The sequence below is a fragment of the Crinia signifera genome, chromosome 5, assembly GCF_055691185.1.
Source record: "Crinia signifera chromosome 5, ASM5569118v1, whole genome shotgun sequence".
Lineage (NCBI taxonomy): Eukaryota > Metazoa > Chordata > Amphibia > Anura > Myobatrachidae > Crinia > Crinia signifera.
This window is the reverse complement of record NC_139221.1, coordinates 168,013,816-168,031,269: the sequence shown is the minus strand read 5'-3', so window position 1 is coordinate 168,031,269 and position 17,454 is coordinate 168,013,816. Positions and strand designations below refer to the sequence as shown.

General features: G+C 45.6%; 1 protein-coding gene across 5 annotated transcripts in view; it reads left to right on the top strand.

The window, feature by feature from the left end:
• Nucleotides 1–15,890, top strand: part of TMEM245 (transmembrane protein 245) — an 82,654-nt gene extending 66,764 nt beyond the window's left edge. For 4 of the 5 annotated variants that reach the window (XM_083188263.1, XM_083188261.1, XM_083188260.1 and 1 more), the window contains 3 exons: nucleotides 5,111–5,285; nucleotides 6,516–6,710; nucleotides 15,232–15,890. In XM_083188263.1, the coding sequence (XP_083044389.1) occupies nucleotides 5,111–5,285; nucleotides 6,516–6,710; nucleotides 15,232–15,277 (416 nt within the window). In that variant the 3' untranslated portion in view covers nucleotides 15,278–15,890. Of the gene's footprint in view, nucleotides 1–5,110; nucleotides 5,286–6,515; nucleotides 6,711–15,231 lie in introns of those variants that run through there. The other variant, XM_083188264.1, reaches the window with a different exon arrangement.
• Nucleotides 15,891–17,454: the final 1,564 nt, after the last annotated feature.

The following is a 17,454-nucleotide window of genomic DNA, read 5'->3' as shown; positions in this document are numbered from 1 at the left end:
GATCTGGAGTATGAATCTTCATTCGGATATCGAGGAACGGATATCTAGAGCATATATTCTGAAGAACTTGGAGAGTATGCAGAAAGCAGTTGAATTTCTGTGTGAGGCCTCCTTGGACATTACATAGTTTTCGGCTAGGTCTATGGCAGCAGGGGTCGCTACAAGAAGAGCCCTATGGCTAAGGTCCTGGTCGGCAGACACGCATTCTAAGAATAGACTGGTTGCATTACCCTTTGAGGGTTCATTTCTTTTTGGCTCCAAGCTCGACGCCCTTATCCATCGCATCACTGGAGGGAAGTCTTTAAAGCTACCGCAGGAGAAGAAATTTAAGTACCCAGTGTCTACAGTGACAAGACAAACATATAGGGATGCAAAGTCATACAGGCCAGGGAGACCCTATAATCAGAGAGGTTCATTCGGTACCTCTAGGAGGTTTATTCGTGCCAACTCCAGAAGAGGCTCCAAGCAATGACAATCATGGCACGTCAGCCGTGGGAGCCCGTCTTCTAGGATTCCGGGAGCAATGGCTGACTTCAGTTCGGGACAAATGGGTGTTAAATATAATACGCGAAGGTTACAGGATAGAATTTGCACAGCTACCAAGAAGAGATCACTTTATTCAGTCAAGGATGCCGACATCTCCTATAGAAAGAAGAGAGTTACTGAAAATTTTGGACCAGTTGTTAGACATCAAGGCGATCGAAAGAGTGCCGCCAGAACAAGAAAGAAGGGGGTTCTATTCAAACTTATTTCTTGTGGAGAAGGCTACAGGTGCCTTCAGGACCATCATAGATCTACGATTGCTGAATCAGTATATAGAAGTGAGGAAGTTCCGTATGGAGACATTGAAGACCATTACCTCAGGCATCAGGAAAGGGGACTTCATGGTGTCCCTGGACCTGAAGGACGCGTATTATCACATCCCGATACACTGTTTTCATCGAAGATTTCTCAGGTTCTGCGTGCAGGGCAGACATTTCCAGTTCACGTGCCTCCCCTTTGGGCTGACAACCTCCCCAAGGGTCTTTACAAAGGTCTTAATGACATTAATAGCGGTTCTCAGAAAGAGAAAGATTCAGATCTGGCCCTATCTCGACAACCTCCTGATCGCAGCCGCATCATCAGAAGGAGTACTAAGAGACTTGCAGGTAGTGATGGAGGTTCTGCGGGGACATGGTTGGTTGGTCAACCTTCAAAAGAGTCAACTAATGCCGACTCAGAAAATAAAGTTTTTAGGTGTTATAATAGACACAGAGAACTTCAGACTACTTCTTTCAGAAGAAAGGTGTGTAAAGATTACATCTCTCGCAAAAAAGATAGCGGTGAAGATGACCGTTCCAGTGAAGGAGTGTGTACAGCTGCTGGGGATGATGTCATCCACAATTGGTGTAGTGCATTGGGCACAATGGAGGATGAGAGAACTACAATGGGCCGTTCTACCTCAGATAAAGGGGAGAGGCGATTATTCAGGCCGGATGAGGTTAAACTCGGCAGTAAGAAGATCCTTAAGATGGTGGATGGAGTCAAGCCTGAACGAAAGGGCGATGTCTCTGTATCTACCTCACTTTCAGATTATAACGACGGATGCCAGTCAGTCAGGCTGGGGTGCTCATTTCAGAGAGCACACCGTTCAAGGGCTTTGGTCAGGAAAGGAGAGTACAAAGTCATCGAATTGGAGAGAGGCAGAAGCAGTGTGGAGAGCCATAGGAGAATTTGGTCACAGGGTGATCCACTCACATCTGAGAATTTTCTCGGACAACACTACAGTAGTAGCGTACATAAACCACCAAGGAGGAACGAAGAGCAAGGATCTGATGGTGGTGATGTCCAAGATACTAAAATGGGCAGAGGCATCAGTAAAGTCTCTTACAGCAGTCTTTGTTCCTGGAAAGGAGAACATATTGGCCGATCTTCTCATTCGAAGCAAGGTAGTCCCAGGGGAATGGGAATTGGACACGGGAGTGTTCGAGGAAGTGGTGAAGAGGTTCGGAAGACCAGACGTAGATCTGATGACGACGCACACCAACAGGAAGGTAGAGAAATTCTACTCTAGATACTTTCTACCCCACACATCGGCAGTGGATACCTTCTCGGTCAAATGGGAGTGCCAACTGGGATACCTGTTTCCCCCCTTTCCCCTGATCCACCGAGTATTGAAAAAGATAATGGAAGACCAGGTAGAAGTCATCGTGATACTACCGTGTTGGCCCAGGAGGGCCTGGTTTGCGACAGTACTCAGGTTGTCCATACAAGAGCCCTGGACTCTCCCAATAATCCCGAGGTTGCTGGTGCAGGGTCAGCAGAGTAATCCAGACCCGGCGGCATTGTCATTGACGGCCTGGAGATTGAGAGGGAGTCTCTGAGAAGAAGAGGTCTCTCTGACCAAACGATCTCAGTCCTTCTTCATGCAAGGAAGGATGTATCTTCTGCAGTATACTATAGGGTATGGCGAGCCTTTATAAATTGGAGAGGATCAAAAGAACAGTTGGAGGAAAATCCTACAGGGGAAGTACTTCAGTTCTTATGTAAAGGTTTCTTTGATGGTCTGGCCACAGCAACCCTCAAGGTGCAAATCTCGGCACTAAGTGTCCTGTTAAACAGGTGGTTAGCAGAAGAGGACCTCATTATAAGGTTCGGTAATGCTATCAAGAGGTTAAGGCCTCCAATGAAGTCGTTAGTAGCACCTTGGGACCTGAACATGATTCTAAGGGCTTTGGTGAAAGAGCCATTTGAGCCATTATCTGAGATATCCCTGAAATTCCTGACATGGAAGATAGTCTTCCTCGTGGCAGTGACCTCCGCTAGGAGGGTGAGTGAGATCCAAGCACTCTGGGCAGAGGAGCCTTATATCAAGGTCATGCCCGATAGGGTTGTACTAAGAACGAACCCTTACTTTCTACCCAAGGTGGTATCATCATTCCATCTCAATCAGGAGATTTCATTACCAGCGTTTTATCCAAATCCTGAAACTAAGGAGGAGGAATCATGGCATAGGCCCTTATTCTGATCTGTGCGGAAATTCCCGCATTCTTACGGAGCGGTCCGCACGCCACGGTGTTTTGCCGCGTGCGGCCATCGTCCGTAGAAACGCCCACGTGTCCTCCGCATTCGGACGGACTCACTCTTTAAGAACAGGGCGTGTTTACGGACGACATACAAACCATGCGTGTGCGGGAGAAACACTCCGATTCGGCACGGTATTACAGAGTATTACAGAGTATGCTCGGGAATACCGCATCCGACCGGGAGCCAAGCGGTGCTACCGCACGTAAGCGGAGTATTTACGCCAAACAACCCACTATGAAGTATCTTCTGCAAGACATCACATGACCCACTTATTCAATTACCTATCCTCATAAAAAACTGCTTATTTGGAAATGGAATCAATTAGATTCCAATATATCCTTACAAGCATGCCTAACACATGCATTGCACACATTAACCCTTACAGCAATTGAAGTGCAATGGTTTCAATTAAAGCACTGACAAGCGTCCTATTAGTGAGTAATGAGTAAAGGAGTAGATTGTATTGGGTTCAGGTGTTAATGGTTGTAGTCATTAGGCGTACGTTCGCCTACCGCATGAACGAGTGGTGTCCGCAAAGCAATAGTACACTTGTGGACACCGCACATTTCAGCCCTTTTTGCTCGCGTGCATTCGGAGTGGTTTCCGAATGTACGCCCCCCAACATAAGTGTACTCCCCCGTGTCCGCCCATGTTTCCGCCCCGTTTTGCCCACTTTGAAACTACGCCCATGTGTCATTCCGCATGACGCCCATAATACGCCCCTATTTCCCGACTGATTGCGGGGACCAGTTTTGGACGGGCTTTGTCCGAACTGGTACCGAGTCAAGGCGTGGCACATGCGCGTAGCGTTCTCCACGCATGCGCAGACGCCGTAAAGACGCTATCCGTAAGAACGCGGTAAAGTCCGCATCAATCAGAATAAGGGCCATAATCTGGATGTGGTAAGAGGAATTACTACATACCTAGAGAGATTGAAGGATGCAAGGAGAGCTAAGAATCTATTTGTAATCCCGGAGGGGACAAGAAAGGGTTTGCCACCAACAAAGCAGACCATCTCAAGATGGATACGAGAGCTGATAACCTTTGTTTATCAGAAAGAATGTAAAGAGGTTCCGTCCATAATTAAGGCACACTCAACCAGGGCGGTGGCGACATCCTGGGCCTGGAAGGCGAAGGCTTCAATCAAGGACATCTGTGAGGCAGCGACCTGGTCGTCAGTGCACACGTTTGCAAGGCACTATGAGCTTAACGTATCTCTGCCGCGGTTTGGAACTCAGGTCCTGCAAGGGGTGCTTGACAATTAAATTCTTGGCAATTAACAAAAGAGGGAGGGACCCAGGAATACATGTCAAGAGTTTTTTTTTTTTCTTTGCTATGGTATTTCCCTAGGTATTGGCTGCCATGGGGATCGTAGAAGAAAACAACGGATTATGCTTACCGATAATTCCTTTTCTTCATAGAGATCCCATGGCAGCCATGAGTTGCCCTCCCTTGTTATCTCTTTTTTCCCTAGGAACCTGATGTGAAGGAGACACTCGAAAGACACCTAGGAAGGGGAGGAGCAGGGATTTATACCTGAGGGGGGAGGTTCCAGGGAAAAAAGTAACCTGTCTAACTCGAGGATGAGGGATGAAATCCCTAGGTATTGGCTGCCATGGGATCTCTATGAAGAAAAGGAATTATCGGTAAGCATAATCCGTTGTTTTCCGGGGATTCCGACTGGAGGCATCCAGATCTTAAGTAGGCTATGGTAGGGTAAGGGTTAACAAGGTACATGTAAATGTTCAGATGACGATACGCAGGAGCACTCATTGTTAAAGATATTGAATGTACACACTAAATGAGAACGTAAAGGCTACTTTAAATGAATGTATGTTAAATACTAGGTAACGCAACTCTAAGTATTTTTTGTAACCTACTGTTACAAGTATTTTTAATGAAGTAACTGAGCTAGCATGCTGCCTTATCTGTTTTACAGAAAAGGAAAAAATAAACCCTTTTTCTCACAGCATTTTCATGTACTGTAGTAAATGATGAAATTAAAGATTCATATGTATAGATCCTCTTTACTTGTGTGTTCTAGCTCTGGCAGCAATTCTAGGAGCAGTGCCATTTCTGGGGACATATTGGGCTGCTATACCTGCTGTTCTGGACCTGTGGTTTTCCCAAGGTGCAAGCTGCAAAGCTGTATTACTACTTCTGTGTCATCTGTTGCCAACTTACTGTGTAGATACCGCAATCTACTCTGATATATCCGGGTAAGTTTGTAATTATAAATGGGGCTTGTGTAAATGTCTTTTGTAATAGGATTTAAGTTTTACTGCAGTCTTTGCAATTCCTGGTACTTATGTAATATCTGGACTCCCGTTTTTCTTATGAGACCGCGTCCCCTCGCGGGGCTCGCTGCGCTCGCCACGCTTCGGGCACGGTGGCTCGCTGCGCTCGCCACACTATATAAAATCAACTCCATGCGTAGTTGGATAGTAGGGGTATGAAAAAATGGGGTGCATTTAACATGGGAGTCCAGATAATACATAAGTACCCAATTCCTTTATAGTCAAAAGAAGTGGCTTCTTGGCTACATTTAAATGTAATGTAAATGTAATTATTACCATTGGACTCTGGAATACCAACATCTGTTTTTACATCCCTTATCAGTCATCTGTAAACAAACTAAAGGCCCCCATACATCTCCTGCCATTTTCCCGACCAAATCGGACGATTTAACCTGACATTGATGATAAGCGATCCATCCAATGGGGGAAATTCTTTATTTGAAAAATCCAAGATTTGCCAATCGTCGAATACAGAATTTGCAACTAATTCAATATTGTAGATCCCCTAACCCAGGGGGTATGTGTCATTTAGGTCGACATGCATTGGTGGACATGGCTTATGTCAACACATGAAATAGGTTAACATGGTGAAGGTCGACATAAGCATTAGGTCGACAATGGCAAGTCGACAGTCAAAAGGTCATGTGAGTTTCTCACGTTTTTTGTCCCTAATGTCAACATACTCGACATGGACACTGTCAAAATGTTCTGCGTCCCCTCGCATGGATCGCTGCGCTTGACATGCTTCGTGCGCGGTGTCTCGCTACACTTGGCACACTATTCTATTCTCCCTCTATGCCCAAGTTCAGTGGTGGCCAACCAATCTAAGGAAAAGATACAAAAAATATCTTATGGGAAGACAAAGAGCCTATACCCCTCAAACGTTGCGCCATATCTCAGCTAGCAGCATACATAAATCCAAAGAGCCACCGTGTGACAGGGACCAGCACAGCTAATTCATCCAATGTCACTCCCCTCCCCACCTCCCCAGCACACTTTAATGTACATTACTTAATTACAATAAATTTACATTGTGAAAAATGTGCCATGTATGGTTTGCTCCATAATAATTCAGGTGTTTAAAGATTATGCAGCAAAGTGGATTACCAGTTTCTATTTTGCCTTACTTATGTAATTTTTCTCCTAATATAGAGGTAGTCATCCTTATTTGACGGGCCTGGCAGTGGCAGGAGGTGCCTACTATCTGGGATTGGAAGGAGCGATCATTGGACCCATACTACTTTGTATACTGGTTGTTGCTTCTAATATTTACAGTGCAATGCTAGTCAGTCCAACTTCAGCAGTACCAACTCCATCAACAACTCCTTGGCCAGTACAAATTCAGCAGTAAGTCACCTGTTATTTTACCTATTTAGTCTGTAAGTGAGACTGTAATTAATCAGGTATGGCCTTGAAATATAAATTAGCCTTGGTGTGTGTGTGTGTGTGTGTGTGTGTGTGTGTGTGTGTGTGTGTGTGTGTATGTATGTATGTATGTATGTATGTATGTATATATATATATGTATACTGGACAACATTTAAAATTTGTAATCGCAATTAACACATGATTTTCTGTGATTAATCTCATTGTTAGGCACATAAGTGGCACTTATCTACTTTCTCATTGCCAGGGGGGATTACATGCTTGCTGGCATGGGGTATTACGTGCTCATTGCCAGGCTTTCCATGCTCCTTCCAGGAATTCCATGCTCATTTCCAGGGTTCCATGCTTGTTGCTATAGGGGATTAAGTAGTTGATGCCAGAGTGGGTTAAATGCTCTTGCCCAGGGGGAGTTACATTTTTTTTTATTGCGGGGTGGGAAGCGGAGGCACAGAGTGTCCTACAGCATTATAGACCCAGCGCCACACCAAAGATGGCTGCCGTCGCAAAGGACAGAGCCGCTAGAGGTTCTCCTGCACCTCTAGTGTCTGTCAGTGCCACAGACACTAGAGGTGCAGAAGTACTTCTAGCTTGTCTTTTCTGTGGTGCCGGAATGCAAATCACGCATATTTAGCCCCACCCCCTCGTCTGAGACCCGCATATTGCAGGATTTGCATTACTGGGGGCAGGGACTGATGATGTCTCCATTAGGCACCGCCTCCAGAAGTGATGCTGACCGTCTCCTCTGTAAAAGTTGGCAACCCTGAGGAAGTTAGCATGCCATCTAAAAAAAAAAAAAAGCCAATGTGAGCTCGCCTATGCCTTAGGCCAGTGGTTCCCAAACTGTCTTGAATCCTGGTGCTCTTTTATTCACAGAACCGCTAAGCCAGAAGTTTTTTATTTAGAAATGTCAGTAATTGTTAAATTAAGTTTGTGTTTACATGTCATCCTCAGGTTCAATTATACCACTTTTACACCACAATTCCAGAACCGACCTGGTATTTGGAACTTGGGTCGGTTCCTGGATTTGCCCTATTTACATTGCGGTGCCAACCCGGAATGTTCCCGGGCCGGCACCGTTTACGCATTGCACATGAGTGCAGATGACTTCATCTCCAAGTGCCGGGATTGCCGCGCTGGGGGCAAGCCCAGCACCAAGGTAAGCTGCTGGGCTGCCCCCTGCCTCCGTGCACCCCCTAGCCCCCGTCCACAACAGAGTATGTGCAGAGTATGTGCTAGTGGACATGGTTACTCTTCTATAGAGTAATAAAAAATAAAAAAAATATTTATTTACTAATGTAGTATAAGAAGCAGCCCGCGATGTTTAAATAGTAATTAAATGTAACAGAGTGCTAAATTAAATAATTAAAAAACAAAGCAAAAGGCATGCAATACCAATAAAACTAAACAAGAAAAAAATGAACGTTACACCTCTTTTTTGGAATGAGTGTGATAACCGGTGTTGCAGAGGGTGCATGCTAAACTTTCCCTTACTAGTGTGGAACCTCCGGTGCAGCATTGGAGTTCTTTTACCATATCCTGGATGATTGACCTACCATTCACATTATAGGTAAAAATAATATGCGGGAGAGGAGGCCAACTGGATTATTTTTATCTATTAATCTTTTAGGCATTATATTGCCATCTTTTTAATTGCACAGTAAGAATTGGACATATTAATTAGGATATATCAAGCCTTAAACAGATAGAGGCACTGGAGAAAAATAAGGAGTTAATCACTTCACCCATTCGCTTTAATCTTACACAAAAAGATTTATGTTTTCCCTGATGAAGTCTCTGTGAGACGAAACGCGTTGGAAACTGTCTACTCGTTGATTTTACTCAGATAATCCTCTGAAGACCAATAAATAAGTGCTGGAAGATTCCTCTTACGTGCTTCATTGGATACGATTGTGTTATTTGGACATTTACATTATAATTGTTGGCGCCATACCACTATTGGGTAAAAAAAAAAAATATATATATATATATATTAATATTATAAACAGGTCGCGGGACTTACGGGAAATGAATCAAAAAATTAGCAGCACAGGCAGTCAGGGTCCCCATTTGTCACTCACCTGATCTTCAGCATGTGCTGAGGACCCTGCTGAGGACACGTGCTGAGGCTGCTGCACGCGGCTTGCATCCGGGTCCACGGTTCGCCGCACAACGGAGCATTCCAGGGACGTTTGGATGTGCAGCTGCGGGATCAGTTTCACACTGGTCCAGCATTTGAGAGGCTGCGTTTTAGCATAGTAGCCACTTATCATAAGCATGCACTGTAGCAGGAAGTTCGGGGGCGGGGCTTAGCTCTGTGCTCCTCTCTGCTGGTGTCCTGCTGGGTACAGGCGCCATCTTCCTTCAGCCCATGCTGCTGCCTCCATGCTGGCTTGTGCCTTGAGGGGACCCTCCCATACAGGACATCCCGGTTTCTGTACAGTCTACCCAGACAGAGTCTCAGTGCTGGGTGAATGCTGGTGAGTCCCCACTGGGGGTTTGTTATATATTGCACTGTGGGCTCAATTCGGGGAAAAGGCTGTGCTCCTATCCCCCTATTACTTTAGTTAACTTCCCTTTTCTCACTGTGTTTGGAAGTTTTTATTCTCTCCCTTCCTGCTGCAGCCATGTCACAGGGCTCCAATTCAAAAGCCTCTGTGAAACTGTAAACTTGTAAGTTGTGTAAACAGCAGTACACACAACACATAAAGCAGGCATGCTCAAAGTCAGGCCCGGGGGCCAATTGTGGCCCGTGCTGTCATTTCAAGTGGCCCGCAGCCTCCAGCTAGAAGCGGGCAGAGCATCAGATGTTGGAAGCACAGCACAGGACACTGAAGGTGGGGCCCCGGCAAGCACGCCATTACCTTGCTGTCTGCTGCAGTGAGGAGGTGCCGGCCACCACAGTCAGATGTGTTTGGCGTCCTACCCCTGCTGCTGCAATCGTATATCACCCTACTCCACAATCACAGTGACAGCAGTGTTTGGGGAGGGGGGCAGTAAGGGTGAAGCTTGCTCCCGTAACATGCAGAGTGGCGGAGGGCAGCAGCGGGAGCTCAAGCATCTCCTGTCCTTGCAGTGCCTGCTTTGCCTCTCCTTCCTCTGGCTCACACAAGGGACTGGGAAACATACAGAGAAGGGAGGGGGCAGTGTGGGGGACATACAGTGAAGGAGGGTCAGGCTGGGGAACATACAGTGAATGGAGGCAGTGATGGTCATTCAGAGAAGGGGGAGCAGGGGCAGGCTGGGCGACATACAGTGAATTTGGGCAGAGTGGGGTACATAGTGAATAGGGGTCATACAGTGAATGGGAGTCATACAGAGAAGGAGGGTCAGGCTTGGGGACATACAATGAATGGAGGCACTGATGGACGTTAAGAGAAGGGGGGCAGGCTGTGGGACAGAGTGACTGGGTGCATAGTGGGGAACATACAGTGAATGGGGGACATACAGTGAAGGAGGGGCAGGCTGGGGGACCATTCTGATGTGATTAATAATTCAAAGAATGTCAGGCTGAATGGTCGGCCCCCCACATTTTCACCTCACCAAATCTGGCCCTTGTCGCAAAAAGTTTGGACACCCCTGACATAAAGGGTGTTGCATTGTGTGACGGGTGTTATAAGTTGTCAGCCATGCAAAATGTGTCTGACCCCGGGGCCCAGGCTGCTCTGCCTACCCCATCCCTCAGTACGGACCAGTGTTTTGTCTTCACTGGCAGCTGAGTAAGCTGTGCCCCGCAGGGTCAGGGAGTTGTTACATTCCCATTTGTCCTCCATGGCTGCGGAGCCCTCCTGGGCCAGGGACTTGGTTAAGTCAGTCGATTCTCTGGTTAAGTCGGTTTCCCAACCAACCATAACAACCGAAGTCGGCCCTCCTCCTTCAAAAAAGAGAGTTTTGCCTACAGTCCTGCTCGATGATTCTACTGACTAGGATCAGGGTGATCTCCAGGATGAAGAGGAGGATTTGGCTGGGGATTATACTGACCCTCCTGAAGGGGGATCCCCAGGAACACCCTCAAGGGAATAGAGGCCCTGATTGCTGCAGTTCTGGCTATCCTTAACGTAACTGAAGAGGCACCACCAGCTCCGGTTTCCATTTTTAAGGGGCTGAGAAACCTTCTCTCACCTTTCTAGATTCCTCAGAATTGGAAAAAACACTTCTAAAAATTTGGAAGACGTCTGAAGACTTATTGTCCGTTTCCAGTGGAGTCCCATGATAAGTGGGAAATTATGCCTCAGACGGATGGTTCGGTCTCCAGGCTTTCCAAAAAAGCCACCCTGCCTATTCCGGGTGCGATTGCGCTGAAGGAATCTGCCGATAGGCGTTTACAGACTATTTTCGGGTGTTCTCCTTTTTTGTTTCCTCTTGGTTCAACAGGAAAAATGGGTGGAGGAGTTATCGAAGGGTCTCAGCGAACACAGGCCCAGATTGGAACTAGTACCTCTTGCGGAACATATTCGCAAGGCTGCCATCTATTTGAGTGAGGCTGCAAAAGACTCAGCGGCTCTGGGCATCCAGGTGTCTGCACTTTCTGTTACAGCTCGACATTCTGTATGGCTTAAGTCCTTGCAGGCGGAAGCTGAAACAAAGAAGGCGGTGGATGCACTTCCTTTTACGGGTGAGGCCCTTTTTAAATTGGACAAACTCATCTCCCAGGCTACGAGGGGGGGATCTACTTTTCTGCCATCGGCTGCTCCTCCTTTTCGGAAGCCTTTTCAGGGTCCATCCTTTTGTTCCATTTGAGGCGCCCCAAAGATCAGAGGAAAGTCTAGAGGGTTCAGTTCTCCATCCTCTGCGAATTCCTCTGGATCCTGCTGGTTTTTCACCATGGGCCTTCCCCATCGGCAAAAGGATCAAGAAGTATTACTCAACACAATACATCGCCTTTTAGTATCCAATGTGATAGCGCCTGTTCTTTTGGAGCAATGTCAGGGTGGCTTCTATTCACATGTTTTTGTTGTGCCCAAGCTGGACGGTTCGGCACGCCCTATCCTAAATTTGAAGGCCCTGAACTTGTTTGTGGCCTACAACAAGTTCAAAATAGAGTCTCTTCGTTCAGTAATTGCCGGTCTGGAGCCGGCGGAATTCCTTATGTCCCTCGACATAAAGGATGCGTACTTGCATGTCCCAATTTACGAGCCTCACCAGCATTTTCTATGGTTCCCCATCAAAGACCAGCATGATCAGTTCTGGGCACTGCTGTTCGGGCTTTCATCGGCTCCCCGGGTGTTTACAAAAATGATAGCAGTGATGGTGGCAGAATTACATTCCTTAGGAATAACAGTTGTGCCATATTTAGACGACCTACTGATCAAAGCTCAATCTCCGGATCGGCTGATCCAGGATGCTCACCGGACGTGTCAGTTTTTGGTCCATCATGGCTGGATCTTGAACCTCTGTCCCACACAGCCCCTGACCTTCTTGGGCCTCATCTTGCATACGGCGCAGCAGAGGATTTTTCTACCCAAAATTCTATCCATTCAGGATCTTACAAGGAAGGTATTGTTTCCTCGGCGGGTGTCAGTGCGTCTTTGCATCCACCTGTTGGGGAAAATGGTCGCCTCTTTCAAGGTTCTTCCATTCAGTCGTATTAACTCACGGACGTTCCAGCTGGACCTTCTGCCTCAGTGGTCAGAGTCTCATGTTCACATGAACAGAATGGTGACTCTGTCTCCCTTGACCAGGCTCTCCTTGCAGTGGTGGCTCGACACATCTCCTCATCTTCTGGAAGGGTGCCCATTCAGGATTTGGGATTGGATTACCTTGACATCGGACGCCAGTCTTCGGGGGGGGGGGGGGGGGCGGTGGTCAACTCATCACTTCCAGGGCCATTTGTCCCCCCAGGAATCCAACCATCCAATAAATCTGTTGGAAATTCGAGCCATTCGCCTTGCTCTTCTCCAGACGACTTCTCTCCCGCAAAGGAAGGCTGTTCGGATCCAGTCCGACAGTGACATAGCAGTGGCCTATATAAATCGTCAGGGAGAAACAAGCAGTCGCAGGGCCATGAGAGGTCCGACCTGTCCTCCAGTGGGTTATGCCATTGCGTTCTCAGCCATATTCATTCCGGGGGTAGACAATTGGGAGGCGGATTTCCTCAGCCGCCACAACCTGGATCAGAGGGAGTGGTCGCTGCATCCCGAAGTCTTCTCCCATCGTTGGGGCCTGCCGCAGATCGACATGATGGCTTCCAGAAGGAATATCAAAGTTCCAACTTAATGCTCTCAAGCAAGGGATCCGGCCGCTGTGGAAACTGATGCCTTGACTGCTTCGTGGGACTACGACCTGATCTACATCTTCCCTCCGTTTCCTATGCTTCCACATGTTCTCAAATGGATCAATCGAGAGAAAGCAACGGTCATCCTGCTGGCTCCGGATTGGCCGAATGTGGTATCCAGATCTACGGGGCCTTCTGGTGGATCGACCTTGGCGGCTCCCCCTCTGTCCATATCTTCTGCTCCAAGGACCATGTGTCTACCATGACTTCGTTTGACGGTGTGGCTGTTGAGTTGCATTCCGGAGTCAGTGATTCCTACTATGCAGCAAGCCAGAAAGGAAGTCACATCCAAACATTATCACAACATTTGGAGGGCCTATGTGGCATGGTGTGAATGGCATTTTGTTCCAGCTGCCGTGTTTAGCCTTTTCCGTCTCCTGTCTTTTCTGCAATCGGGTCTTTCTGCGGGCCTTCGCCTAGGCTCCTTGAAAGTCCAAGTGTCGGCCTTGTTTGTGTTTTTTCATCGCAGACTCTCCCTTCTTCCAGAAGTTCAGACTTTTCTAAACGGTGTACTCCAGATTAAACCTCCGGTGCGAGCTCCAGTAGAAGTAGTTTATCGTTAGTCCTGGACTATCTCAAATCAGATATTTTCGAGCCGCTGGATACTATTGGCCTTCGGCTGTTAACCTGGAAAACAGTCTTACTGTTGGCACTGGCTTTAGCGATGCGGGTCTCGGACCTGGGTGCTCTCTCTTGTCGTTCGCTATTCTTGGTATTCCATGCTTTTATAAAATCAACTCCACGCCAACGTAGATAGTGGGGGGATGAACAGGTCGGGAGGACGCGTATGGATTGTAGGGTTTTGCAATGGATGCATTTGCCAGTATGTAACATGGAGCACTGGCAAATGCATCCTTTATTGTGCATGATGCACTTGCACACCGCACCCCCCTTTTGTGCATGAGACGCACATGCTACTGGACCCCTAAACCCTAACCCTATGCTGAAAACGTAGTGTAGCCTGCCGCCGTGAAGCTACACAAGTACCAAATCTAATGTTGAATTTACAAAAATCTCCATAATTCGAATAGAACCAAACTGTAACCTGAGATACAGACGTCTGAAGTAATACGGACCTGCGGACCGAAGTGGTGTAACTATGGGGATGGAGACATGCTGGTCATTCTACAGATCTGTGACTAGCCTCCATTACAAATGATCAAAGTAGGCTGGGTGAGCGCTGTGTATTGGAGAAATATCTGTGCACTCTAACAGTGGTTTCATTCTATATATAAAAGTGAATGTGCAGGTTATACAGATGGAGCACCTCTCAGCCAACGCTGGGGCTTGCTGGCGAGTGCCACTCCATCTGACTGGGACACACGAGTGTCTCTCACACACACACACGTGCGTTCCAGTTTTCTGGCGGCGGGGTCTGCGAACCCTGCATGTCTCCGCTTCAGGGCAGGGTTTTTGGGGGTGCAGGGACCGGCTGGGAGGCGACAGGGACCGATGGGGAGCTCCCGGGGGCTGGCGGTTGCTGATCCGACCACCAGACCCCTACTGCTCTATCTGTACAAAGTAGTTTTTAAAGTGTTGACATTACCGATCTGTGTTTCTTGTATTATTTGTTATAAGGCACACACTCTGAGATTCACAATCAGGGTCTTTATCTTCTCATAAACCTTAGATTTTTATATTCATTAAGCCCACTGTCAGAGTGCACACATAATTCTACAATGCACAGTACTCACCCACACAACTTTGATAACCATTCTCCTATTACAAACTGGGAAATGCTACTGAACTAATTGAGCATCTACCACTACCTGTATGCCTATTACAAACTTGTAAGCCTGCTTGAAGCTAATGCCTCTGTGTTTGTGCATGTGTGAAGGAAACATATGTAGGTTCACTCACTGCCATCAAATGGCAGTGTTTTCTAGACACACGGGCACTATATATATATATATATATATATATATATATATATATATATATATATATATATATATATATATATATATATATATATGATAACTAAAGATGTTTAGATTATGTCTGCATGAAACCACAAATATGATCTATATTAATGTACAAACAACTTCAGGTTGGGTTCATTTTTTCTACATGTTAGTCTGGTAAACTTTGTTATGCCTGCTGGAATATTTACCACCTTTGAAAGGACTTTTTTGTGTTTTTATGCAGGCAAAAAAATCATCAAAAAACATTGTTTGGAAATCTTGAAATATTTCTCTTTTATTATTTTCTAGGCAATTCAAGGAAAATCTTCAAGAAAAGAAGCAAGCAGCTTCATGATAAATCGACTTTGTGACGTCATCTTCATTAACTTTAAAAGCAGTGGCCTTTTTTGTACCTTTTATTGGTCTTTACCCAAGTGAATAAGCACTGTAGCCTTCAAAGCAGTGAAGTCTTTGTGTATAAAATAGCTTTATAAAGTGGATTGAACACAAGTATCATAAATATATCGATCGCTAATGACTTTGGTGGTAAAATGAAGTAAAACATCTGCAAGCATTACACTTGGGAAACAGATGCCTACTTTAATTCGCAATTGACTGGAAGAAGTGCATTAAAGTATTGGTTGCCAAATGAATAAGAATTTTCTCTCTAGTGTGGAGTACTGCAATTTTTTTCCTTTTAGAGTTTATCTTTTTACGAAACTCAGACTGTTTTGTTCAGTATTCTGTTATCACCTGTTTAGCAGCAGAAACAGTAATGTGCATTCCTAGCATATTCCGAAGTACTGTCGGCAGGAAACACCAAGATTTTCCATATGCCATTCTTCAGGACAGATGATCCACAGGTGAACGTAATTACTTCACTTGCTACTCTGTAAGGATACCTAGAAATCCTGTACTGTTAGGGTTCCCCGTGGATTGTAGTTGGGAACCTTTCTTCTTTTTTTTTTTTTTTAACAAAAAGAAATAAGGGGGCCCATTTATCAACGAGTGATCAAACTCATTGTGGATTGATAAAACTTGTTGTGTATGAGTCATGTATTTTGCCCCCAACTGCCATGTGTTTGAAAAATGGCAGTTTGGAGTTGATTGGCTGGAGCACCATTTATCATATGCACTGTTTTATCATTCACATCAAATTTTTACTGGTTTATAAATTGGCCCCTAGATGTATTTAATACCAGCTTATTGATTTTTTTAAAGGTTTTCTGTGGCAAATTGCACTTTAAGCATATTTAAGTGAAATTATTTAACTGGATTATTTTTTTTGTACCATTTATCACTTGTTTTGTATATAACAGTTTTGTATTTTTTGTTGGTTGCATATTAATACAATTTGACATGGGAGAGCTTGTTGCCTATTCTTGTATGTTGTTTATGAAACCAGACCAGGTATTACAGTATACCTCAAACCCTTCACCAGCGCTTACCTTATAAATAGTTAACTCCCTATATGTTGGAAGGTCTTTAGGGTATTTCACTGTGAAGATGTCAGATATGTATCCACATTATTGGTCCATCAGATATGTTGGAACTGTCTAATGAAAGCACAGTTCAAAAGTGTCTGAGTGAAAACAAAGCAGCAGCCCGGGCACTTTTGAACTGTGCTTTCATTAAACAGTTCCAACATATCTAATGGACCATTAACGTGGATACATACATACTTCACAGTGAAATATCCTAAAGACCTCCCAACATATAGGGAGGTAGCCATTTATAAGGAACGCGCTGGTGAAGGGTTTGAAGCACTTTTTCTCTCTCATTATCCGTGTTTTAGGAGTGCCGAAGAACACTCCCTGCTGATAATCCACCCCAGCTGCTGCATTTGTGCAGATCTTGATGTATCCCCTTCCTATAAAATATTACAGTATACCTACCTTTTGTAATAATAAAAAGAACTAAAAATTGTAATGCTATTTTTTTATTATCACAAAATAAAGTCTGTTTAAAAAGTAGCTTTAAATTGGATTTAAAATAAACATCACACTTTTTACTGTTTACCATGGTTGAAGTACTGTATGTTGAACATGATTCGGTACTGTTTACGTAGCACGGCGCCCATCGCGTTGATCGCATGTACGATCCAATGGGTGCGATTGTAGCGATTTTACATAGGGAACAATGTTATATTACCTTCCAATCAACCAGATCAACCCAATGGACCCGATTTTACATAGGGAACAATGTTAAATTCCCTTCCAATCAACCAGATCAACCCAATGGCCCCGATTTTACATAGGGAACAATGTTAAATTCCCTTCCAATCAACCAGATCAACCCAATGGACACGATTTTACATAGGGAACAATGTTAAATAGCCCCCAGACCACAATAGAATAAGCACCCTGAAGTGTGAACCCCCCCCCCCATTGTTAACGTCACCCCACGGTCAACGCCATCCCGAAGCGTGGCGAGCCCGCGAGGGGCGGCGGTACGCGTCCTCCGACCTTTTCATACCCCCACTATCCACGTCGGCGTGGAGTTAAGAATAGAAAGTGTGGCGAGCGCAGCGAG